This window comes from Oculina patagonica, chromosome 9 (assembly GCF_052425735.1).
Source record: "Oculina patagonica isolate OP01 chromosome 9, crgOcupat, whole genome shotgun sequence".
In the NCBI taxonomy this organism is placed as follows: Eukaryota; Metazoa; Cnidaria; class Anthozoa; order Scleractinia; family Oculinidae; genus Oculina; species Oculina patagonica.
This window is the reverse complement of record NC_135766.1, coordinates 11,945,668-11,972,001: the sequence shown is the minus strand read 5'-3', so window position 1 is coordinate 11,972,001 and position 26,334 is coordinate 11,945,668. Positions and strand designations below refer to the sequence as shown.

Genomic DNA, 26,334 nt, shown 5'->3' with positions numbered 1-26,334 from the left:
AAAGTCCGTTTTCGGATTCTTCGTTTCTTTGGGAGCAAAGTATCCGTGTGATCTGAGATCAATGATCCAATTTTGGATTTTCCCAAAGAAACGCACCCTTAGAGTTGAAATCTCTTATGTGCAATTCGCCTACAGTGGCACCTTCGTTCGGCTGGTGATGTTTGCCTCCTAAATAAACAAGTGGTGAATTTTCACATTTTTTTCCTTTTGCAGGGGGGAATGTCACAGTCAAGGTCAATGAGAGTGCTTTTGAGGAGATTACAAAAGCCAACAAAGGTTTGTTGTTAATAATTCATTTTACTTAGTTTTAACCTATCAATGATCGAAGTACTTTCTCGTCTTTCTTAGCAGGAGCTGTAACACGAAAGCTGTCTCGAAAATCAAATTAAACTGTTTAAGTTGTGCCCGAAGATTTTTACGCCGATTGCAGTCCTTTTAACATCAAATTTGCCAACGAGCTTCCCCATCCGAGAGTCTCCCCTCCCCGGGCCATGATGCTTTGCCCGCATAAGAAGGCTTGTGCCGGCCCACACGAGCCGTTGGCTCCTTCGATACGTATTTTTTTTTTTTTTTTTTTCAATTTTTACTTTTCAGCACAATACACTTGACAATACACGAAAAAAAAAATACATAAAGCTTCTGTTTTAGAAGAATTAAGTTTAAGTCCACTGCATTCCTCAAACAAGTTAAGCACCTCGAGCAGCTTCTCAAGGGAAGCCTCGTCTTTACAGAAGGCGATTGTGTCATCAGCATACTGTGATATTTTGATTTCTTTGTTAGCGACTAGGATCCCTCTTATATCAGAGCGAGACCTTATCGCTAGACCGGATAACGGACAGCCTTGCCTAACTCCTCTCTTGAGTATGAAAGGTCTGGAAGCGTAACCATTATTTATCGTACAGCTGGAGATATTGCTGTAAAGTGTTCTAATCTACATCTAAAAATCGAGTCCGAAATTAAAGGCATCTAAGGCTTTGTCTAGATACACCCACTCTAAGCTGTCGTAAGCCTTTTCAAAATCTATGAACAAAGCGATACCTTCTAAATTTTGATCTGCCGTGTAATGGAGAATGTCCGATATGAGCCGAATATTTTCCCCAATGAATCTGCCTGGTAAATATCCAGTTTGTGCATTATTAATAATATTTGGCAGGACCTTTTTTAAACGCATTGCTAAGGCTTTTGTGGCGATCTTGTAATCAGTGTTGAGAAGCGATATGGGTCTCCAGTTTTTTAGGTACGATAGATTTTTATCTTTCTTGGGAATTAGGCGAATAATTCCTTGTCTCTGTGATATGGATAACTCGCCTTTTCGAAATGCGTAATTAAAGCTATCTACCATAATTTTTTCCAACGTGCTCCAAAAAAAAGTGTAAAATTCTGCTGTCAGACCGTCTGTACCAGGTGTTTTGTTTTTATGGAAACTTCGATACGTATGATAGGAACGCACTTTATTTTTTCTTATCTTCTTTCCTTTCCCAGGCAATTTGACAAGGCTTTATCAAGGTGATATTGTTCTCGATGGTGACACTGAGCTACAAGAGTATATCAAGAGTGGTGGAAACTCAAGGAATGCTCAAAGAAGCCGCAAAAGACTGTGGACAAGTCGAACTGTTCCTTTACTGATCCCTTCCTTTATGAGTACGTAAGCTTTTCTAAAGGCTCATACGTAGTGACATCATTGCTAAATAAATTTTACCAATGATCATTGTCGGACTTTGATAATTAACAATTATTCACCGAAGTGGAGGTAAATATCCACCACATTCACTGACAGTGAGGTGAATAATTGTTTTATTGTATACCACCCAAGTCGAATAACTAACGGACAAAAACATCACTTTCTGTAAACAAAGCGACGCATGAAGGCAGTTTGTTTCTTTTTAGCTGCTCGGAGGTGAAAAGTACTTTGCTATTCACCCCGGCTTAACCAATCACCGTACGCGAAAAGCACTATTCACTCGTGTGGTATATACTAATTATGCTCGTCCTACAATTTCTCTTTGCTGACTTTTTGTGGTTCAGGTCACATAAGGACTAACGTACGAAAAGCAATGAATGAATTTAACAGAAAAACGTGCTTGAGATTTGTGGATTATGTGCCAGGCTATCACAAGAACTACATCACCTTTGATGCGAGCAATGGGTAAGTTTATCAATTCGCGCTTCGCCGCTATACATACAGAAAGTATTTTTAACAATTATTCAAAAAGCGCGCGTTGGATATTAAATTGTAGAACCGAGAACCGAGTTGGCTATAATTACCTCGCAACCAACACGCGCGAGTTGAGTAAAGAATTGCAATATTTGTGTTCTTCAGCTCTTCTCGTTGACGAGTGCACGTACCATATTTTTGGTTCATGGTATATCAGCTTTTAAATACGATGGCCTGAAGATCATTTAAAACTGAGGAATTGCAATATATCATGGCTAGTTTTTGTAACGATAGGTTTTTGGCTCTAAAGTGCACTAAATGCACGGAAACGGATAACCAGCTAGGGCGCTGTTTAACGGACGGCTTGGACGGTTTGGACGGAGGAGAAAGCTAGGTAGAGCACAGGCTTGCTGCACGGCACTCGTTACTCAATGCCAGAGGTACAGGGTCGTTAGCTTCTAGATCAGTCGGACAGCGTTTCTGCAGCAGTAAGACACTCAAGGTTTAGGATCTTCTCTTGACTCTTTATTGCATCTGGACTAAACAATTCTTGACAGCTGTAGGTAACTCGTATCTGGTAGGTATCTCGAGGTAATTCGAAGGTAATTCATAGGTAATTCAAATGTTGTACAGTACAAGGCTTCTTATATACGCTTACAGTGTGGCAATTAACGACAGGTGAAAATAAAGTTCAAGGCTAAATAAACAACTACATTGAATTTATCAATGTCGATCCCTAGGAAGGAAATGGCTTAACACTTAAATCTTCCGTTCAAAAAGGTTTCAGGATATTGCTTAAGATCTAGGTCAATAATAGTGTTACTTGCGAATGTGCCTACTTCGCGTTTTACAACAACGAATAAATTACTGAACAAAATACAACACGTACAGTTTTTAAGACGTGAAGAGAAATTCCTTTTATGTAATGATTTACGATTCTGTTAATAATTATGAGCTTAAGATTCTATCATGCTAGCAAATACTAATAAATTATACTTGCGTTAAAATTCCACATGATAAACAACAGAACATATTGGAATTATACATTTTCTGGAGGAATAACGCTTAGCTTGCAATTCTTAGCTATGAGCGGAACTAAGCTACAGAAAGATAAATAACGATCGGGAATTGCTATCTGAAAGAGTAAATATACTAAATATCACAATTAAAACTTACACAAGGTCAAGGCTAAATCAACAGATGACAACTTTAGGTTAAATATATTTTAAAAGCATAATTTTCCTATTTCGATGTGTTTTCTAATATTTAAATTGCATGGGGAAAGTTTCACCGTGACACTCCCCTCCTTTAAACCTCCTGGATTAACAAAATCTCAAGGGTGGTACTTTGTATGTTTCACAATATATGTTGACTGGACGAATTTTATTAAATTAAGGGTGGCTGGTTACGACTTACTATTTTCTTAACGGTATACTGATTTCGGTTGTTTTGGGCTACGCTACTTTAGTAAGTATGCGGTAAATATACTATGGTTATAATGCTATCATGATACTTGCTCGAGTCTTGGTAACGGATTGTGGCGGGAACTCGCCGAAGGATACTTGACTTCATGATATTTTCAAACCTACTGTTCGTCTGATCTTTGTTTTGATTAATACTCGTATGGTGGTTTTCCGGTCCTTTTCTTTCTTGGATAGGGTCGTATACTTTAGTCTTCTGGTTGTGGATAACGTAATCTTGCGTCTCGCGATGAAGCTTGTTGATCACTGTTGCTGAGTAAGGTATGATCTTTCAGACGGACGGGAGTAAGTAGAAACAGCAACTTTGGACTAGGATCTTGACCTTCATGGAAGTTAAGCAAGGTAGAGTCGGTCTGGGCATACAAAGGATCTGCACTCCCATGGATCTTGGTGACTGGGGTGATGCTGGTGGGGGATCGGAATCGGTTGTGGTGTGCTGTAGCGGCATGAACGTGAGGAGACATCAACAGAAGAATGATAATCAATTTGAGAAACGAAATTATTGCTTTCTTGCACTGTGGATTATATCGATCAAAGTTAAGAAGATATTTGGGGAATATTGATGCTTTTTCTTCATCGTCGTGTTCGTTACCAGGACGGTTGTCTTGAATTTGAGCTTTCAGTACACTTGCCATTGGTAGTGACTTCATGGCTTTGAACGACAACTTAACAGAAAGAGAATTGTCGAGTGTCAGTGTGCCGTCTGCGAAGTTGATGACTGCATTATTTGTCAACAAAAAGTCTCGACCAAGCACGGCACTGGTAGTCATGTTTTCAAGAACATGGAATTGGCAAGGAAATTCTCTTCCACTAACTGACAATGGTACTTTGATCTGGCCACATGTTGGCAGCTTCTCGCCACTTACTGTATCCACTCTTGGATAAGTGCTTGGCACCATGATGGGTGTGATCTCGTCGGAAAATACTTCTTGTACGAATTCAGCATCTATGACAGAAATACAGGCTCCTGAATCAATTAACAGGTCGATAGGATACCCAAGTATTTCCGCTTTGACGAAGGCATTACTTTGTTCTTGTTTGGGACGCACGTTCTTCGGAGAATTTTTAGGCAGGGGACTTGTATCTGTGCGTATCTGTTTACGTAACGGGTTCATTTTTTCTGCTGGGTTCAGAGAAGACTTGACTTGGGTGGAGTTGTGGCTTAGTTTCACTCTAACTGCTGGATCTGTTTCAACATGTGAGGTGTTATCCTTTGGTGACGACTTCTCACTTGAAGGATTTTCCTCAGACACACTCACTTGAGTTGCATTCTTCACTTCATTTGGGCTGTTTTCGGTGCAAATATGTATTCGTACAACAATCTCTTGGCTACCGTTTTTAAGAGGAGCTTTTAAAAACGCGTCTTGAACGTGATGTTTCGGTGAAAGGGAATCATGGTCCGTTTTGACCTCGTTTTGTGGCTTCTCGGTGTCTTTCGTCTTGGTTGGACTGCCATTTGTGACAGCATCGGTGCTAATTGTTGGAACTTCTGCACTCACGGGTGTGGGCGGTATTGGCTGGCTCCGTCTTGCATAGTAAACTCGTTCAACTTGCTGTTGCTGCTTGGTCTGATTTATATGGGATAGCTGATTACGTGGGATAGTTTCTTGCTCAAAGGTAGCGATTATGGGCTCGTCCTCTGGTATTTCTCTGTTATTCTGGATAGTTTGAGGCTCCCAATAGCGTTGACTTTGTTGGAATCTTTGAAAGCAGTGTTGTCTCACGTGACCGATTTTCCCACAAATGTCGCAGATAGGTCTGCTGTCACGGGTTGGCACTCGCTGCTGGTCTTGACGACAGTTTCTAGAGGTATAAGTTCGCATGAACCCATCCATGCGAGATTGCATTCTTCGGATCTCCTCTAAGCCGCGAGACAAGGCTGAGGTCATTTCTTGGAGTGTTCTTCCTCGGTCATAGCGGTCGGCATCTGTAGCCTTTTGAGACTGTAAATCTTTCATTGCAGCCTTAAGTTGACGAATTTCTTCGCGGAGACGAGCGTTTTCATCTTCTTTATTATCGCGGCAATAATTTTCCCTTGTGGAAGGCTGGAAAGCTGCAATAGTTGACTCTTGAATATGATGTTTACCACTGACGAGAGTCATGACTTGTTGTTCAAACTAAGGCGAGCGAGTTTCTCATCAACGGAGGGCTGGGGCGAGTATTGTAAGGCGGAAATGGAAGCTTCCTTCGGTTTGTCTTTATAAGCCAGACTGGAAACAATGGTGTTTAATTGTTGCTGTATTTGAGCAAGAGCGTCATTTCCTTTAGCGTCCTGAAGGGACTGCTGAACTGTTTGGGTAAGGCGGGCCGCATTTTCTGCTTCTCTGAAGGTTCTTGGATGGCGCATCAGCACTTTACGTTGAGTATCAGAGCGTAAACCTTGAGTGAAGAACCAAACTTTCTCTTCTTCTGATAAGTCAAGGCAGTCGAACTTGTTTTGAAGATCTTCGATATATTTATCCAATGGTTCGCTCGGTCCTTGCTTTCTTGCTTGTAACATCTGGCGCATACGCCAAACTCGATCTTTAGAAGAGAACCTGTCGCGAAGGGCGTTACTGAGGGCATCGAAATTTTCTTTTTCGCTTCTTGAGAGCGACCGAAAAAATAATTCGGCAGGTCCAGCTAAGTGTAAAGCTAGTTCAGCAAGCGCGGCATCACTAGTTGTTGGAAGGCGTCGGCGCTCCAAATGTAGGAGAAATTTTTCTAACCAACGTTCAAAATTCTCGCTTTCATAACCATGAAATAAAGGTAATTTAAACGTGTCCGATAGGCTTGTAGTGGTGTAGGTCCGGTCTATTTCTTGAGCCACGTCAGTGCATCGGCCCACCTAGTGTCGGAGGTCCAGGATATTTTTTTGTAGATCTGCAAGAGACAGCATCCATACTTTCAGGTCTCAAATCGTAGTCGCTTTTAGAATAAAATTCGGCAGCTTCTGTGATTTTGTCTTCGTGATCGTCCCGAAACAACGTTTTCGGACGCTTAGACACAGAGATTAGCGGTGTGGTTTCGTCAAAATCTTCAGAGGCGTTATCTTCGGGATGACTTGCGAGAGATTCGTCAGATAAACTCGTTTTTTCGGCTTGTAAACATGTCGAAGGCGGTTGATAATTATGGATAACGCTTAATGCGTGGAGTATCGACGGTGACTGCGGACGGACGGAAGCGTTTTCGTCGCTTAATTTGCCTTTTCTTCCTGGAGGCAAAGTTGACAGGGCTCTTGAATACCTCGATTACTCTGGGCGAGTTCTTCTTGACACTGAGGGCAGTGTGCGGGGTCGGCGTCGAATATCTGATTTGCTGCGGTTTCCTGCTGGGTCGATCCAGAAATTCCTCGGAATCTTGAAAATTGTAGCAGCCTTTCGGGCTAGTCTTTTTCATCCGGTCGGCGAAAAGTTGGAGATATATATTTTTTTTTATTTCGCTATCGAAATAGCGAGTTTTCAATGTTTTTCTTTTAACTGAATAAATAGAATGTATACTACTTCGCAAACACAGACAGGCAAATGAGTTCGTGGACAAACACAGTAAAGTCAATATACTGCGTGGATAAATAAAGGCTTCTGGTGTACAAACACCTGTCGCGAATACAATTATGAAACAAGACGGAAAGCAAATACTCGGAAAAAAATTTCCGAGGGAATTACCTTGAGAAATAAAAGTTCTTTTCCTTGAGGGTTGGCCTTCTGCTTTCGCTGTCGCTCCACGGACTGAAGAAACTACCCGGATTCTCCACCAATGTAACGATAGGTTTTTGGCTCTAAAGTGCACTAAATGCACGGAAACGGATAACCAGCTAGGGCGCTGTTTAACGGACGGCTTGGACGGTTTGGACGGAGGAGAAAGCTAGGTAGAGCACAGGCTTGCTGCACGGCACTCGTTACTCAATGCCAGAGGTACAGGGTCGTTAGCTTCTAGATCAGTCGGACAGCGTTTCTGCAGCAGTAAGACACTCAAGGTTTAGGATCTTCTCTAGACTCTTTATTGCATCTGGACTAAACAACTCTTGACAGCTGTAGGTAACTCGTATCTGGTAGGTATCTCGAGGTAATTCGAAGGTAATTCATAGGTAATTCAAATGTTGTACAGTACAAGGCTTCTTATATACGCTTACAGTGTGGCAATTAACGACAGGTGAAAATAAAGTTCAAGGCTAAATAAACAACTACATTGAATTTATCAATGTCGATCCCTAGGAAGGAAATTGCTTAACACTTAAATCTTCCGTTCAAAAAGGTTTCAGGATATTGCTTAAGATCTAGGTCAATAATAGTGTTACTTGCGAATGTGCCTACTTCGCGTTTTACAACAACGAATAAATTACTGAACAAAATACAACACGTACAGTTTTTAAGACGTGAAGAGAAATTCCTTTTATGTAATGATTTACGATTCTGTTAATAATTATGAGCTTAAGATTCTATCATGCTAGCAAATAGTAATAAATTATACTTGCGTTAAAATTCCACATGATAAACAACAGAACATATTGGAATTATACATTTTCTGGAGAAATAACGCTTAGCTTGCAATTCTTAGCTATGAGCGGAACTAAGCTACAGAAAGATAAATAACGATCGGAAATTGCTATCTGAAAGAGTAAATATACTAAATATCACAATTAAAACTTACACAAGGTCAAGGCTAAATCAACAGATGACAACTTTAGGTTAAATATATTTTAAAAGCATAATTTTCCTATTTCGATGTGTTTTCTAATATTTAAATTGCATGGGGAAAGTTTCACCGTGACATTTTTAATAAATAGCGCTATCCCAAGGGCTCTACTGGGAGAACATCTGTGGGATTTTATATAAAGTCCCTGTAATATGCAATGAATCCCACTCTTAATAAAAAAAAAAACTCCCTCCATCCCCCGCATATAGTCCTACGTTTATATGATGATCCCTTCCCCCCGGAAATCTACAAAGTAAGATTAAACTTACCAAGCTAAGCTTGACATCAGTCAGAATTGCAGTTTTGGTAAGCATGTTAACACTGCAGCTCACTATCCAATTGCTTAACGATGGGACGCGGTTGTTAGTGAGGATCGACTGTACTTGCAACAAACTATTCTGTGATGATGTCCAGTCTGGAGAGGACTACTTCCTGAATTTAGATCTTTGTTTCTTTTAGGGACCCCATCTACACACCATCCATATTTTTTCGGTCGTCCGCCGTATTTCTTGTCTATTTTTTCACCCTCCCCGCCCTCATAAAAATGAACGGTCCCTTTACAGCAAAAGTTTGACTTTCTTTTCTTCGCAGATGTTCTTCAAGAATCGGGAAGAAATACTTTGAACCAGGAAGACAAACAATATCAATTGGAAATGGCTGTAATGCTCTTTCAACAGTTATTCACGAACTGATGCATGCTATTGGTGAGGATCATAACATGCTTATGAAAGAACTCTCGACAATGTTTTGAATTCTGATTGGTCGGGAGCTGTGCAATTAATCTCAGACTGTACTCTGTAGGAGTTCTATTTTTTAGGCAAAGGCAATTAATCAAAGTTATTTAAAAATATGGCTAAAGGAGTGATTTGGGACCCTTCACGGGAAAACTGGGAAAAAAGTGAACGCACGGGCACGCGTGCGATAAGTCGCGCTTCCCAAAATGAAAGCTAACCAAAAGAAGAGTTGTAGCGTTTATTCAAGAGCCAACCGGGAGCCCAAGTCAACCTTGAGTCACGAGTCGACCGTGTGTCATGCCAAAAATATTTTTTGATGCGAAAAAATAGGAATAATACATGAATATCATTTATATAGTATTTTAGTTTTCCTTTAATATAATTAAAATAATTACAAACTTTATCCACTGAGTTGTTCTTCGAACTTTATATCATTACTGACTTAAATTGACTTTTGAACTTAAAAAATAATTTCTTTTTTAGTTCATTCTGTAAGGGCAAAGGGGCGCTTTTTGTATCTTGCCGAAAGAACAGCTATAATTGTGAGTCGCGACGGCCGACCCTTTGAAGTGGCAACTAATAATGTTTACGGCATGTGCCTTTGCGACAAGTGGGAAGAAATTCTCGCTAAAACGTAGTAACTTCTCACTGCTTGTTGGTAAACAAACTCGGAACTCGGAATGTGGGTTTCACAGTTTTCACGTGTAATTGGCTGTCGAAAAGAAAACCACCTTGTGAAAATTTTTGTTGAAATATGACTCGTGAATTGAGACGAACAGTTTTGTTTCAGGAGACTTCGAAATATAGATAGAAAGATTTTCTTTCGCTTGCTTTGAGTTCGATACTCAATTAAAAGGGGCGAAAGCGGCGAGAATCTGGGATTAAATTTTTATTTGTTTTTTTTTTTCAAAAGTCCGCTTATACGCGGTTGTCGCTGTATAACTTTTGTTCCAACCAAGCTAAGCTTGTGACTGTTTTACTGATGTAGGAACGGTAAGTTGATCGCTTCTCTTTGCACGGCTAGCGTGTCATTTTGCACACTCTATCGTGTGTTATTTGACACGCTAGCGTACCATTTTACACGGTACCGAGCTCGGCAAAATTCATTGTTCTATAAGACACGCGCCTTTGTTTTTATCGTGCGACACCAACAAAAGAATTTTTTTAATTAGGCGTTCCTTCTGACACGCTGCTCGGAAGCCGGCGTGTCACTTTGCACACTTCCTATTGTTTAGCGTGTCATTTTGGCGTGCCCGTGCGTTCACCTTTTTCCTTGTTTTCCCATGGAGGGTCACATTTGTTTTGATAAATAATGACTGTTTGCAATTAGGTTTGCAATGATCACCACCAAAATTCTAAAATCGAAACTGTCAATCCTGCAAAGCTACTCTTTAAACATATTTTAGACATAGAAAACAACGATGTCTATGTAAATGTTGGTTTCGATTAAGTGCTTGGAACATTTACGATGTCCCGGATAAACAAGGTGAAAGCGAATGCTGTTGATACATGTAGTAAAATTTACTTAAGTCTTGTTCAATTTTGTAGCCGCCATATTGCATCAATATGACGGCTGCTTACTTCATACTGAAATTTCCCCAAAACTCTTTTCGCATTAACTCGGTGAAAAACGCTACAGAGTTATAATTTGGATGAATTGTTTTGTGACTTTGATGAAAACCACCAATTGAAAGTTTTTTCGTCACCTACTAAAACGTCATCGTGAATATTCTGTTGCCTTTAATTTATTCAAGACAGAAATTTCAACACAGTTCGTCTTATTACAATTTCTTAACTCTACCAGGCTTTTTTCACGAACAAGCACGAAGCGACAGAGACAAGTATGTAAAGATCTACTGGGAAAACATCGTGCAAGGTAAAAGGCAGTACCATTTACTCCTGATATAATAGATGGAGAAACGTTTAGTAAATTTACACCCATATCTCCTAAAAATTTCAAAAAAAGGAACACCTATTGACTGCTGCTAAAGGAAACAAGTCGTATTTCCTAAGACGAAATCGAGGGTAGAAGCGATGTCCCTGAGTTCAGAATGTAACGTTCCTCGTTACTTTCAAATTTAGCAGCCTTTTTCTATAGTTAATTTTAGAGGGTCACCACATGGGTGACTAAATGATGAACCGTGTATGAGGCATGACAACATAATAACAGTAAAATAATTTTATCCCTTTTGAATGAGTGTGTGCCCGGGCCCAGGGTTCTGTGTATCTCCGTCGCAATTGGCACTGTATCACGTGTGGAGATACTTTTGAATTTGGTCATTGTCACGTGACCAAGAAAAGACCATTGAGAGCTTGTTAGACTATCTAATCAATGGCTGTTAAATGCCTTTAAATTTGTTCTTTTCCTAATTTATTCCGTGATTTGCAGGTTTCTCAGACCAGTTTGACAAGTACAATTGGCGAGACATTGACATGTTGGGAGTGTCGTACGACTATCAATCTATCATGCACTATAATCGAAAGGCATTTTCAAAGAACGGAAAACCCACTATTGTAGCGATTGGCAATGAGAATATGGAATTCAAAAGTCCAAACGGCAAACTCAGCACCAGAGATGCCATAGAAATTAATGCTTTGTACGACTGTAAGAGTAAGTAGCTGATAGCTGATTATTTCCACCAAACACACTGTAATATTATATGATTTTTAATGCATTTCTCCAAATAGAGAAAACGCAACCTGACGAACAATCAATCAGGGTATAATTTGAAGTTTATTATGGTGGCTTGGTAGACACGTTGACGTTGACTAGTGCGCTTAGCTCTGGATCGAGCGGTTCGCGTTTGAGCCATGCCCGGAGTCACTGCGTTGTGTTCTTGGGTAAAACACTTTACTGCCATAGAGCCTCTCACTAAACCGAGGTGTCTAAAGGTACCGGAGAATTAATGCTTGGGCTAACCCTGTGATGTTCTTGTGTCCCATCTAGCTGGTGTAGAAATACTCCAAGCCGCTTTATGCTACAGAAACCGGGATAAGCTTCGGGCTATTATGATAGCATCTACGATTTTTGTGGTGATGAAGCAGTGATAAGAAATGCATCACTTTGAAAATACCCAGACGGTGTCTGTTTGTTCAACAGAAGCTTTTAAATGACTTATTCTCTTCCACTCCTAGCGGAACATAGGTCTATGAAAACTGTCCGCCATCTTGGTCTCTTTTGGGCTATCTTTTTAAGCTGCCTCCAGGTGTAGCCTGCTTTCCTCGCCTTCTCTTCTACCGTTCTCCTCCAGCTGTTCCTCTTCCCCTGTGGGTTCCACGTCAGTGCCTGCGTGGTGACATTGTAGTTTGTTTTCCTAAGTTGTACCCAATCCAACCTCACTTTCGCCTTCTAATCTAATCAAATCCTTAGAGATTTTCAGTTGGTCTCTCAACAAATACACTTCTTCATTCCAGAACATCCTAACTCGTAGGCAGAGAAAAAAGAAGTGTTCTATAGTTTCTATGTCCGATTTGCATAGATAAAATAAAGAGGACTCGACCTTTTTTGAACTTGTGAATCATCTTGTTTGTATAAAGAATCCTATTTAATATTTTGTACTGAAATTCGCGTAGTTTTGTACTCAAGGTTACTTGTAATGGTAACAAAAAGATGTCTTTCCAGTTTAGTTTGAAAAACTCAGTATTATAGAGATCTTCGTATTTCTTTATGGCGGTTGGCATATTTGCAATTCTAAAGATCAGGCTTCCATACAAAGATTTTGATTACAATTTCTCTCCATTGATTCCTTCATTGTTAATGTAAAAATAAAAGGTGAATAGATTTAAGTGTTGTGTGTAGAGAGGTATAAGGCCACGGTTTCTGCATAGAATATTTCGTTAATGTAGAAGAAGCGCCTTGTATATACTGAACGGTAAGAAGGAATCAATGGGAGAATTCGAAAGAGCCGATCGCAAAAGTTCTCATCCAATCACAAACTCCCTTGCACTGTCGTAAAGGTCGTTATCTTTGTACAATGCATGTTCACATATTTTGGTGTGTTGTTGTTCTTGTTGCTGCTGCTGCTAATTTAACAAATAATTTTATTCGCTTTTTTTCCTTTTTTAATTTGTTAACTCTTTTCGTTCAAAGCGAAAACTTATGGCTGGACCTCATGGTCGGGATGGACACCATGTGATGACAATTGCTTTCGAACCCGTGAGAGATTCTGCTACAACTCTGGAGATGTGACGTCATGCCGTGGAGACAGTATTTATAATACATACGGTGTGGACAAACAGAAAGAGAAGTGTCCTTCTTCCATCTGCCCTGGTAATGTTTTAGACTAAACCTTTAAAGCATGGTAAACAGGTTTTTTGCATTTCATCAATTTTGGAAGAGATAGATTGCATTGCGCATCCCTACTGCGCATAATTTCACGCGTGATAAGTGCGCGCGCAATAAAAATGGCGGATTTTTGTTTACGGCTGGGCCTTGCCAGAGAGGTAAATCGTCATTGTCTCGAAAATGAGTATGGTGAGCTTAATTTTTTTTGCTGTTTGGAACTGGCTAGTAGCGTTCTTTATGTAGAATAAATATGGACCACTTCTCAGTGTAGAATAAGAAATAATCGTCGGAAACGTGAATGAAGCAATTATTGAATCATGGTGATATTATAAGGATTTATTGGGTATAAACAAGGTGCTGTTGCTCCTAAACGAGCATGGGCACCCCCAATTTTAATTTTAAACTTTTAGTTCCTAGAACATAAACAATCAAAAGGCAAAGTTTCAAAAAAATCTCAGTGCTGGTTCTATTTCAGTGGAATAGCCAGAACAACGTCCTTGGCACAATTGGGGAAACTCGTTTATTACCAATATATTTTTTTTAATATCCAACCTAATATTTTTTACTTGCAATAAAAGGAAAGAACGATTTTATTATAATCATCATCAACTATTTTAACTTTTAATCAGTATAACTAGGGGCTAGAGAGGTAATCGGCAACTGTTTAATATATTGAAAAGGCCAGGGTGTCCAGAAAGTTATTGATAGCAAACTCTAGGTGAGATGTTAACTGTTAACTCGTTGCAGCAAGGTGGCTTTAATTTTCAAACATTTTGCTATTACTCTCACTGAAGAATCATCTTCAATTTTGCTAACAATCTCTAATGTGGACTATCTTCAACTTTAAGCGGGTAAGGATGCCAAGTGGTGTAGTTTAATTACGATATATGACGTCACCCTTTTAGAAGGGCAGTTGTATATGACAAAATCCTGAATTCTTCCGTACGCCCGTGGGACCTGTACGTTCGAGAATGGCATTGTTAGCAAAAGCCCATCACACCTTGTAAAGGGTTTTATTAATTAATCCGTGATGACAATTTTGTTTATAGCTCCTGTCAATGGACACTGGAGTCGCTGGTCGGAGTGGCAGCCTTGCAGTAAGACATGTGATGAAGGCGTCAGAACACGTACGCGGAAGTGTAACAACCCACCGCCCGCTCATGCCGGGAAACCTTGCCCGGGGAGTGCAAGTGAGCAGAGTTTTTGCATCATGAAAAGATGTGTTCTTGGTGAGGGAAAATTTGTCAATCCACGCATGTTTGTCTACTTCTCTTTGTAAATGATACAATTATCTGTTGACAGAAGTATATTGTTGAATGCATTCATCTGCCAAAACATGTTTGCAAAATTCAAAAGTATATTGGTATTGCATTCCATTTGCAATCACACGGAATGTGGGGATGCCAATACTTCTATATTCTAACGGCGCCCCTAGTGTAAATTATGGTTCTTTCCCTTCGACCCCTGAGAGGTAAAAAGAAAAACGATCTCAACTACCCAAAGCAACCCATATGGTAGTATTAATTTTATAAGAAGTGCCAGAGATGTTATTAGGGCGATCAGTGTTTGACATAATAAAAACTTGGTTTGTATCTGATCTTAAAATCGGTTAAAAAAGGTGATAAAAACGTATAAAACTGAATTTTCGGTAACTCTCTGTTACCTTCATCAGAGTTAAAATTGCCACAAATCAGATCAAGGGAATTGTGTACAAAGTCAAATGCAAAACATGTAATTTTGCCTATGTGGGAGAGAGCAAAAGATCATGGAATTCGCGCGGCGCAGAGCACAAGCCTGGCACAAGATCTAATAACGAAAGGGCAATAAGATTTCACGCGGAAACAACAGACCATGACATTCACCCGGATTATGTAGAAATTTTAGAAAGAAATGTCAACAATAGGCAACAACGCCTATTCCTAGAAGCGCTTCATTCTATCCAGGACATTAACTGTGTGAATGAGCATGTGCATTTCCCACAAGTTTATTTAACATTGGGAACATCCCTAGAGACCGGCGGTGTATAAAAACTTATTATACAAAAACTGAACCAATTTTAACTCTGATGAAGGTAACAGAGAGTTACTGAAAATTCAGTTTTATACGTTTTTTACCACCTTTTTAAACCGATTTTAAGATCAGATACAAACCAAATTTTTGTTAAGTGCCAGAGACTAGCGACCATTTCTCAATATTTTTTTTTTTATTGTGATAGATAGCGATGATACAGACTTTGAGAACTTTCGTTTAGGGATGTGGAAGCAATCAAAATTAGACGTCCTTGACTGGTATTTTCAAAAGGGAATTACACAAACGGCGGATACAGGACCAGATAGAGATCATACTTCCGGTTCAGGTGGGTGCCTTTTTTAAACAATAGACCGCAGTTTCTAGGGCTTTACTGGCGTAATAAAACCACGCGGGATGTTGGGAGAACACGCCTGTCGGCTCGTGATTTACAAGCTTTTCTCGTGTTCTCCCAACATCCCGCGTGGTTTTATTACGCCAGTAAAGCCCTAGAAAGTGGGGTCTATTGCTTTTCGTCAAAGAAATAGGAACCTAATAAAGTATTTTTCGTTTGTCTCACGATGTAGTCACGTGTGATGGAGATCGCGATCTCCATCACACGTGACTACGTCGTAAGACAAACGAAAAATACTTTATTAGGCCCGGGTTGCACTAGAGCGAATTTTGTTTGTTTAAGTCATAAATATGTCAACACGTAGCGTAAAATAAGTGCGACCCCCAATTTTAAAATCTGGCCAAATTTTTGCGGATCGCCAAATATACGCCAATCTTCAAAGAAGCCGAAGTCCTGCCTCGGAGGCTTTCAAATTTTGGCAAAACGAACAATTTTGTTTTTTTAACCATTAAACTGTCATATTACGCAAAACATGTTTGGATAAAATTACGGCTGGTTCGTTCGTCGCTACTAGTTTGGCAAGCGCAAGAGCGGAACAAAATAACATTTTACCCGGTCCATCACCCGGTCCATCTGGCTCTTTCTACAGTTATTTAACGTTAAATGAGGAATGTGAAATGTATTTCAAACCATGACTCTACCGGATGAGGTAGAGTCCATGACTAAGGGCTGTTTCGTAATTATATAAACGACCTCTATTCGAGCGAATTCTACGTCTTCTAAAAGCAGAAGCTACCCGTAGAAAAGCCTGCTGATAGTGCACTAACAATACTAAAAATGCTATGTTGTTTTGTTGAGAAAGAAACACAAGATTCAACAGAAACCCGAAAGCCGTGAAAATAATCATACGTTGTGTCGTGTGACGACCGCTAATTAGATGGGTTTGTGATTGACGTATGTGACAATCAAAAAAGTTTTGGTTAAAACATTTAGGTTTGATGCAACCTCCGCCAAAATTTGGAACTTGCAAAATTTTGACCATTTTTTCCTCACCAAAAATTGGAAAAGATTTGATTTCGCTCTAGTGCGACCCGGGCCTTATTGTACTCTACCACGATGAATAACCACAACTTTTTTTACAAATAGGAACCTACTTTGCTTTTCGTCAAAGAAATAGGAATCTATTTTATTTTTCGTGATCAAATGTCTTATTCTCAACAAGGATATTACCTCTACGTGGAATCTTCTTGGCCAAGGATTCGAGCTGGTCAAAAGGCTGACTTGATAAGCCCATGGATGAATCCGATACCCGGTGGTCAGTGCTTAAAGTTTTACTACACAATGTACGGAAGGACAATGGGGAGCCTGGATGTCAAACTGGAATTAAGCGATGGAAGAGCTTGGTTGATCTTCCTCAAGAAAGGAGACCAAGGCAAGGATTGGAAGAAAGGACAAGGAAATATTGACATTCCAGCAGGCTTATCATATCGGGTAAGAACAGAAGATCCATAAGCATTTCAGGCTGCTAGGGCGTATGTAAAATGACTTAAAATTGGCCTTCTCCAAACAGCAAATGGTTCAGTTGTTGTACCGGCAACTACATCGGTACCTTTGTACCAGTACCGGCACATCGGACGATTGATCTGAGCCCTGTGCGCTAGGGCCAAGAATAATGAAAAATAGTTCAACCCGCGTGTAGTCCCAAACTGTCTTTCTTAAGGCTAAGTGGAAAACGTATTGATATTTCCAGCATTTAAAAAATTACTTGGATTTAATTAGCTAACTTCCAGCTTGACTCACACCAGTACTTAATGGCAGTAAATTTTTATTGGATCTGTTTCATTTAAATCTTTTCCAGCTTGTTATCGAAGGGAGAATAGGCCAGCCTGGTTATTCCGACATAGCTATTGACGATGTGTACATCGACCCAGGGTTATGCAGTAAGTAAATATTAATACTGGCTTTGTATTGCTTGTTTCTATGTAGCATGAGAACATGACTTGGAGCACTGGACCTGTGAACCTGTATGCAGAGGGAGTAAACAATACTTCGATTCACTTCATTCCACGTGAATAAATATAATAATGTCACCCTCCGTAAACTGGTCAGTTCTTCAGCTTAGTATTTCTTTTGAGGTTTTGCCGGTTCATATCAATTCAGGCTCTAAAGTTTGATTGTTACTTCTTTGTTACCGAAAACAACGAGTCTTTAAGTTATCTTCCTTCTAAATTGTACAATGAAACGAATGCAAGGCAATTTTACTTGATAAATGTAAGTAAGTAAGTAAAGTCTTTATTTAACGAGGGTAGCACTAAATTAGCATAAAAACACTAACAAACCAGTGGCCCTCAATAATTATTTACAATAAAATATAAAAATACACAGAACAATACGAATATTAAAACTATGGATAAACTATGGAATATTACGAATAAAAATACAAGAAATACGAGATAAAATATTAAAAAGGTAAAAAGAGTAAAAGTGTAACTAAAATTACAGAATAAAATGATTTAAAAGTTGCTGTTCTTTAAAAATTCTCATCCAAAGAGAGTTCCTAAAAGCTTTAATCTTTGAACGATTAAATGAACTTCTCACTTAAGCAGTTTGACGAAAAGCTGTCAGTATTTATGTGTTTAAGTCGTGCACTGTGTCCGCAGAAAAAGGGAGTAAATAATACTTCGTTTCATTTTATTCAAGGTGAAACGGAGTAAAGCGCCTAAATTTCACCCTTCGCTGCACTGTTTAGCTCTTTTAGTAAAGATAGATATAGGTAACTTTATTTGAACTCGGGTTGATGAGGCTGATTAGGCCTTTAGGAAGAGTATGCTTATTCACAGTGAAAAATAATATTGAACGATAAGAAATTTGAAATTAAAACATTATAAAATAGATATATATTAGCGAAGTCTAGTTTACATTTGTAAATTTGCAATAGATGTATTTATTTTGAGGTTTGGTGGGTTTGGCCGGTCTATATCAGTTCAAATTTAAAAGTTTGTTTGTAATTTCTTTGTTACTTTAGTAACATTCCTAAAAAAAAATTAAAAAAATTCAACGCTGACTTGCAAAAAAGGAATGAATACAAAGCAATTTAACTTGGTAAATGAACTCCTCACTCTAGCAGTTGACAAGAAGGTGTCTGTATGCATAGCGTGTCTGACTCGTGTAATGTGTCCACAGATTGTCAAGATGAATACGTTATCTGCAAAACCTGGGCTGCAAGAGGCGAGTGCACCAAAAATCAAGAATGGATGGAGAGAAACTGTAAAAGAAGCTGCAGTGCATGCGGTGAGGTTATGCATGTCCAACATTAGCATCGTAATTTTCTCACTGTTTTCAAGCTTTTCAACATTGGAAAGGGGGAGAGGGGAAATTTCTGGATATTTTCGTGTTTCTTGTGGGCCCAAAACAGCAAATGTCCCAACAATTTTGTCGAGGATTAGAACTTGCATTTGAAACTAATGCGAGAAATCTTTTCAAATACAAATCACATGAAGCTCTTTGAATGAGAATTCCCCGCATTAACCTCCATTGCAGGCCAGTTCCAGTCCAATACCGTGAATACAAAAAAAAGTTTATTAAGTAACACTTCAATAAAAGTTTACGCTTCTTCAGAACTATCCACCTATCTACTACTTATCTTCCTACTTACCTACCTACCTACCTACCTACCTACCTACCTACCTACCTACCTACCTACCTACCTACCTACCTACCTACCTACCTACCTATACCTCCTCCCTCCCTCCCTCCCTACCTACCTAACTACCTCTAACCTACCTACCTCCCACTCACCAACCTACCTACCTACCTGCCACCTACTTACTTATCTACCTACCTACCTACCTACCAACTTCCTTTCTACCTAAGAACTTAGTATACCTATGGTATTAATTTTCAAAAGTAGCTCTTGTTGATATTCCTCGAAGTTAAAATATAATGATCAAATATGCAATCCAGACTCACTGTGATGGCATAAATCTCGGGTCAGTCGTGTTTACAGCGGGCGAATGAAAACAGAGGTTCCAGAGAGGTAGTGTCTTACTGTAAATCTCACGACACACTATTTGCACCATAGATAAGGTTGATGGACAATGGAGTCGCTGGTCGGAATGGCAGTCATGCAGCAAAACATGTGATAATGGCGTCAGAATACGAGTACGAAAGTGTAATAATCCACCGCCCTCCCATGGCGGGAAATCTTGCCCGGGTATTTCAAAGGAACAGAGTCTATGCATCGTTAAACGGTGCCATCTTGGTGAGAAAACGTTAAATGTCTGTAAATCCATGTTAAATAATTACCTCTTGTAGATTTTATTATTTTAATCTCTAAAGTCAAAGATGACATATTCTGTTAAAATAAGATTAACTATGGTATTTTAGTAGAAGAATTTCGGCTCAGTTAGCTTTGCCGCTGTCAAACTTCACAGTAATTGTTTTAAAACCTAGAACAGAACAGGGCTCGCACTCGTATTTTGTAATACTGCCAATAAAGGGAAAAAAATCCTAAATTTTGTAAGGCTTAACTTTATTTCCTGTAACCAGTGACCCAGCAACAAACCAAAAGCAAGCAATTTATTCTTCAACCTAACTCAGCTCAGATAACTTAGACATCTTTTGTATCATAGACGCCGATGACACAGACTTCGAAAACTCCCGCATGGGAATGTGGTGGCAACCCAAAGCAGACGCTTTTGATTGGCAGTTTAAGAACGGATTCACACAGACCATGAATACAGGACCAATGAAAGATCATACTTCTGGCTCGGGTAACCATTAGTGATTCAACCATCATAGGTCAACCTTTGAAATCTCAAAAATACTATCTTGGGTTTTTTTAAATAATTATGTAAACGTTTCATTTCCCATAGTGTAACCAGTAAAAAGGTCATTTTAAAGAAAATTTGAACAAAAAAATTAATAGTTCTACTGAAAGTAATTTCCCTGTCTTAGCTTATTGAACCCAGAGAACGATCATAGACCTAAGGTATTGAATTATGTGAACAACTTCACCCCGACAAGATCTCACATCACCTCTCCAGGCTCATGTGCTTACAAAAAATGGCCCAGATTTACGACCTTTAGTTTGTGATCAACATGGACAACGGGTGTTTCATGTGACCTAAATCATGTTTCAATGTTAAAAACAATCCATAATTTAAAGTACGGTACGATGTTAGCATCAAACATGTTCACATATCTTCACAAATCTTTCAACACGCTAGGATATTATCTGTACGTGGAATCTTCTTCTCGCCAAGAAAGGCCGGTCAAAAGGCCGACTTGATAAGCCCATGGATGAAACGGAAACCCGGTGGTCAGTGCTTAAAGTTTTACTACACAATGTACGGAAGGACAATGGGGAGCCTGGATGTCAAACTGGAATTAAGCGATGGAAGAGCTTGGTTGATCTTTCTCAAGAAAGGAGACCAAGGCAAGGACTGGAAGAAAGGACAAGGAAATATTGACATTCCAGCAGGCTTATCATATCGGGTAAGAATATGTGTAACAGAACAAAAAAGTCTTAACACGCGATTTGAACTAAACTAGAACTCTATTACGGAAAAGTAAAAGTGTTATGTACATTAAAAGACGCTTCCTTTAAAATAATTAGAACACCGAAACACGTAACTTTAAAGTTTGTAGTTGTTAAACAGTTCGATCAGACACAAAAAATAGGCCTTTTAGTGCTGGGCCATATTTTGACAGCGCTCGAAATCTTTTGGCACAGATTTTTCTTAGAACGTTAGCGTATCCTCAGTGATAACAAAACCAAACAAGAGAACAATATATAACATCGTAGGATTGGTGTATGTTTTAATTTATGGCACGCAGGAATAATAATATCGACACCAGCAGGAAGCGAAGAACATTCGCAAACCGTTTACTAAACATAGATTATATTTTCATTAAGTGTGCCATGTGTCTGAATTATATATTAATTTTTATATATACCTGATTGAAGAAACGTTGACCCTGTGAAAAGCATACACCATAAACGATATGACCCAATGGTATCCTGGGTAGACAGCCTTGTTAAACTTAATAATCTTTCTTTTGTTAATAATATTCCTGTGTTACTGATGATGTTTAAAAACGATGATTATTTTTTCCGATTTCCCAGTAAACATTCAGGTCGCATCGTTCATGGTTGATGCTTTTCATGGGTCAACGAATATTCAATCAGGTATATCTGACGAGGCTGAGCTTCAAATGAGAGTAAGCCTATAGTTCCACTGTTAAAGCTGATTTCCAGTCCGTACTGCGCAGACTCGGGGTTTGTTTTCGTTTTTGTTTTGAATTCGTTGAAACGTCACACTTCGGTGACAGCATACATGAAGTTTTTTAGTCCGCCATTACGGTTCGTTTCGTTCAAGAATTCCCGATGAGCTGAAACGTCGGTTTGAAATAGCGTCAAAAGCTAGGTTATTCTACTCGTTATTATTTGTTCTGCAAGGATATCTGGCGTTAATAATGAAGAAAAAGGTAAGTTTGTCGCGGAATTTTTAGTTTTGCTTGTAAACATTCCTTCGTGTGGGCTCACATAAACATTGCAGCCGAGATTGCGCAGTACGGACTGGAATTCATCTTTAATTGCTTTGCAGCTTGTTATTGAAGCAAAAATAGGACAGCCTGGTTATTCCGACATAGCTATCGATGACGTGTACATTGACACAGGATTATGCAGTAAGTAGAAGGTCCTAGAATACAAAAGTAGTTTATCAGCGTTTTCGTAAAAATCAATACTTTTAACGCCGTTCTCGGTAAACGCTTCGTCTTTTATTCAGGACTATTTAAAATTAACCCTTTTCTAATTTTACTTATAACTCTCGGCAGACTGTCAGGATGAATATGTTAGTTGCAAAACCTGGGCTGCAAATGGTGATTGCATCACCAGGCAGGCTTGGATGAAACTGAACTGTAAGCGAAGCTGTAGAATATGCGGTGAGTCTTCATCCTATAGCGAGTTGCTTAACTGTACTTTAACTGTACTTTGCATAGGAACAATCATCCCAGCCAAATATAAAATGCTAATTTACGATCTGTTTTTCAATGTCAGATCTTGTGTGTTAGATGAAATCGGACTTTTCCAATTCGACAGCTGAAATTAGACGAGCTGACAATAAGCCCATTGGTCATTGGTACTCCCCATGTTGGTCTATACGGGAAAGCTCCGGACCTAACCCCCCCCCCCCCCCCTCCCCCTCTTCCGTACAGGACCTGTTTCAGGTTGTTAGTGTATAAAAGAGTAGGATGGGTTGGAGTATATGAAAGTGTATAGCGAACGCTACCATTCAGGTAATTTAGAAGGCCTTTTCTCGAACAGGCCAATTGAAAAGTTTTTTAAGACGCTATTCAAGTGAGAAATGAAATTAAGAAAAGAGATATAATCAACCTCCTGTAGGTATGTGAAAGGGATTACCATTTTTTGTTGAAGTTGTATGAAAGGGGTACCTTAATTGTCAAAATGTTGTATGAGAAGGTAAGGGCTTACTCCTCAGGGCGAAGCCTTTTCGTACAAAACATTCTTGGGGTCAAATTTAAATTGCTACGTTCATTACTTTAGGGGTTACCACCCATAGCTGTGTGGACAGTAACAAGATACAGTGTCCTTTGTGGGCAAAAAGAGGTGAATGCCAAAAGAATCCAAACTATATGCTGGCAAATTGTGCGAAAAGCTGTAAGACCTGCAGTAAGTATATATTATTGATTCAGGGGTGGTAGTATGTAGCCCAGAAAATAATCTTTCCTGCCACTAGTAAAAGAAAAAGATACGGATTTGCCGCAATATTTTTGCAGAGGGGGGGGATGCCTTTAGAATTGCTGGAGCAACAAGAATTAGGTAAACAAATGGCGAACGTCATTAATAAGTAAAAATAATTAGCGTTATAATCCAAGTTCTGTGTCCGCCTCTGTAAAATGTACCGTTGGTACCTCATTTTTCCGTTTATTTTACGTTATAGCTGCAGTGGTACCCACCCAAAGTTGTGTGGACAGTGACAAAACACAGTGTCCTTTGTGGGAAAAGAGAGGTGAATGCCAAAAGAATCCAATCTATATGAAGAAAAACTGTGCAAAAAGCTGCAATTCCTGCAGTGTATAGGTAAGTACAGTACAGCTGCGCCTGCGATCATCTCCTAATACAGTCACTTTCTGTGGGCCTGAACGAAACCTTAGTACCTGACTTTCTTTATTTTAAGACGCTCCCGTCAAATACGACCAGTGGTGGTCGAATTAAAGGGTCTCCACTGTATATAGATGTGTTCAGCAGAAGCAAATATAACGCCACCTTGACGTTTGTACAATTGTGTAAACTGTGTTCGTTTTACTTGGAAACGAAGACACAGACAGACATATAAAAATATCTGTTCACATCAAAATGGTTTGTTACTGACTCTTTAAACATTGCTCACCAGAGGTTTCGGTTAGCACTTAAGCATTCATCGCACTCCTGACTACCCATATACGATATTTTTATACAGATACTATCAATGTATTTCAATTGCCCTGTTTATTTCATAAATCACGTTACTGTTTAAGAGCAAGTGCTGGTTTGCTTTTGCTAATAAGAATGCTGCAGCAGTATTACGGTAAGTTTCTATTCAGGGACGGCGGAGCAATTTTCCAAGTGAGGGGGGCTGACTAGTGACTTGAAGTGGGGGGGGGGGGGCTGAAAAGACTATTCTCTTAGTAAGTCTTTTTTTTTTTCGGAAATTCTGGGGGGCAAAAGCCCCACCCCCCCCCCCCCAGCCCCCGGCTCCGCCGTCCCTGCTATTGCTGCTGCTCCCAAAGTTACTGCTTTTGCTACTGCTACTACCGTTACAGTCATTGCTACTGTTGTTACTGCACTCACTGCTGCTGTTAAAAAAAAAAAGGTCAGCTTCGAGCCAAAGTGGCGCATACTGCCGGAGCTTATCCCGGTTTCCTTAGCATTACGCAGCTAGGAGTATTTCTACTCCCCCCTGGATGGGATGCTAGTCCATCGCAGGGAACCCCCCAGCATTATTTCGCCGGTACCCATTTATACACCTGGGTGGAGAGAGGCACTATGAGAGTAAAGTGTCTTGCCCAAGAACACAACACTGTGACCCCGGCCAGGGCTCGAACCCGGAACGCTCGCTCCGGAGTCCGGCGCGCTAACCATTAGGCCACCGCACCTCCCTGCTGTTACTGCCGAAGTTATTGCTTTAACTGCTCACTATATAGCTGCTGCAACTGCTGCAGTTTCCAAGACTTTTGCTGCTACTAATGCAGCTACCACAGCTCGGTTGCTATTATTGTTGCTGTAAAGGTTGCTGCTGCCACTAGTTCCGTTGCTGTTACTCTGCTTTCTTGTCAGTCCTTTCCAATACAATGGTCTCTTGTAGCAAAGCTGCAAGAGTGATGGTAGCATGCGAGCAGTATGCTAGCAGGTAGCTAGCAGGTAGCATGCGTTCAGAGCTTTGCTTAATCAAAGTAAAATAGGGTACTTTTAGACCTGGTCATTATTATTAATTTTTTTTTTTTTTTTTTTTTTTTGCCAGATAATCAAGAAGGAAATTGAACATCATGTTAACACGCAACAAGTCAAAACTAATTACGTTGTCCAGATGTCCAATGATTTGTTAAATATTTTATTTGCACTTTGGGGGAAATATTTGGCGTCAGTGATTAATTTCATTAACTTGAATGACCTGAAAAAAATCATATAATAAAAAGAAACTTATCATCGGTGGTTATTCGATTGTTTGTTTGTTTTCTAGTTGGTTGCTTCCACTGTATTAGTCACAATTCAATTTAATGCAAAGATTTAAGTCAAGTCCAGTACAGTGGACTGGAGGCGATAAGAATGCTCTGCAAAGCTACGTACGCGTACGTCTGCAGCAAATGTGCAGAAGAAATGAAGTGATACGTAGCAAGTAGGTGTTATGCGCCTTTTCTCAGTTACTTAAGAAATAGAAAACATGTTCCGTGTTTCTATCGAGTTATAGAAACACGAGTGGAACTTTGGGAGAACGAGAAATGCTGTGGGAACACGAGTCGATAGACGAGTGTTTCCACAGCCTTTTCGAGTTCTCCCAAACTTTCACGAGTGTTTCTATAACTCGATACAAACACGGAAAACATGTTTTCTATTTCTTTTAGAAAACAGCACAAAGAAAATAACGCACATCAAAGTAATTAGAAAATAGCACAAAGAAAGTACGTGCGCTGATTGGTTAAAAACTGTGTTTCTATAACTCGATGGAGACACAGCCGTCTAATTGTGTTAGCATAACCCACTGACCGATCTATTAAACTCAGAATATCACTAGAATCGATTTATTGAAGGTTTTGATTGATAAAATTATGCGAAAACTAAGCGCGCGCTCCGAGAGCCTTCTACGGATCGATAGTAGGCACCTGTGTAGCCAATCAGATTGCGCGATTACCAATAGTAGGTCAGTGTGGTTATGCTAACGGCGAATAGAAATCAGTGGGAGAACCAATCAGATTCGCGGATTTCCAATAGAACACAGCTGAGTTTCTACTAAAACTCGATAGAAACAATGAACATGTTTTCTATTTCTTAAATTTAGCGCTTTATTTAACATCAAAACGTAGATTATCTTAACCTCGCAGTTTTACGTCATGAACATAATCGACCAATCATGGTAAGG

At 39.6% G+C, this 26,334-nt stretch overlaps 2 protein-coding genes across 3 annotated transcripts in view; both read left to right on the top strand.

The window, feature by feature from the left end:
• Positions 1–21,061, top strand: part of LOC144665678 (meprin A subunit beta-like) — a 27,869-nt gene extending 6,808 nt beyond the window's left edge. The window contains exons 3-17 of one of the 2 annotated variants that reach the window (XM_078526962.1): positions 214–276; positions 1,483–1,641; positions 2,026–2,146; positions 8,902–9,014; positions 10,849–10,920; positions 11,434–11,655; positions 13,135–13,314; positions 14,379–14,558; positions 15,545–15,685; positions 16,914–17,182; positions 17,550–17,631; positions 18,875–18,982; positions 19,773–19,952; positions 20,323–20,463; positions 20,920–21,061. In XM_078526962.1, the coding sequence (XP_078383088.1) occupies positions 214–276; positions 1,483–1,641; positions 2,026–2,146; positions 8,902–9,014; positions 10,849–10,920; positions 11,434–11,655; positions 13,135–13,314; positions 14,379–14,558; positions 15,545–15,685; positions 16,914–17,182; positions 17,550–17,631; positions 18,875–18,982; positions 19,773–19,952; positions 20,323–20,463; positions 20,920–20,981 (2,093 nt within the window). In that variant the 3' untranslated portion in view covers positions 20,982–21,061. Of the gene's footprint in view, positions 1–213; positions 277–1,482; positions 1,642–2,025; positions 2,147–8,901; positions 9,015–10,848; positions 10,921–11,433; positions 11,656–13,134; positions 13,315–14,378; positions 14,559–15,544; positions 15,686–16,913; positions 17,183–17,549; positions 17,640–18,874; positions 18,983–19,772; positions 19,953–20,322; positions 20,464–20,919 lie in introns of those variants that run through there. The other variant, XM_078526964.1, reaches the window with a different exon arrangement.
• Positions 20,993–25,310, top strand: LOC144665833 (uncharacterized). Its single transcript, XM_078527122.1, has 6 exons — positions 20,993–21,187; positions 22,300–22,381; positions 22,532–22,639; positions 23,262–23,387; positions 23,659–23,798; positions 25,219–25,310. Exons 1-5 carry the CDS (start codon positions 20,993–20,995, stop codon positions 23,796–23,798), a joined length of 651 nt encoding a protein of 216 aa, XP_078383248.1. The 3' UTR covers positions 25,219–25,310.
• The last annotated feature ends 1,024 nt before the right edge of the window (positions 25,311–26,334 follow it).

Coding starts and splice junctions, on each gene's coding strand:
- LOC144665833 (XM_078527122.1), top strand. CDS start 20,993: ATGAAACGGAAACCCGGTGGTCAGTGCTTAAAGTTTTACTACACAATG. Junction 21,188..22,299: donor CAGCAGGCTTATCATATCGG/GTAAGAATATGT, acceptor ATTGCTTTGCAG/CTTGTTATTGAAGCAAAAAT. Junction 22,640..23,261: donor GCGAAGCTGTAGAATATGCG/GTGAGTCTTCAT, acceptor TCATTACTTTAG/GGGTTACCACCCATAGCTGT.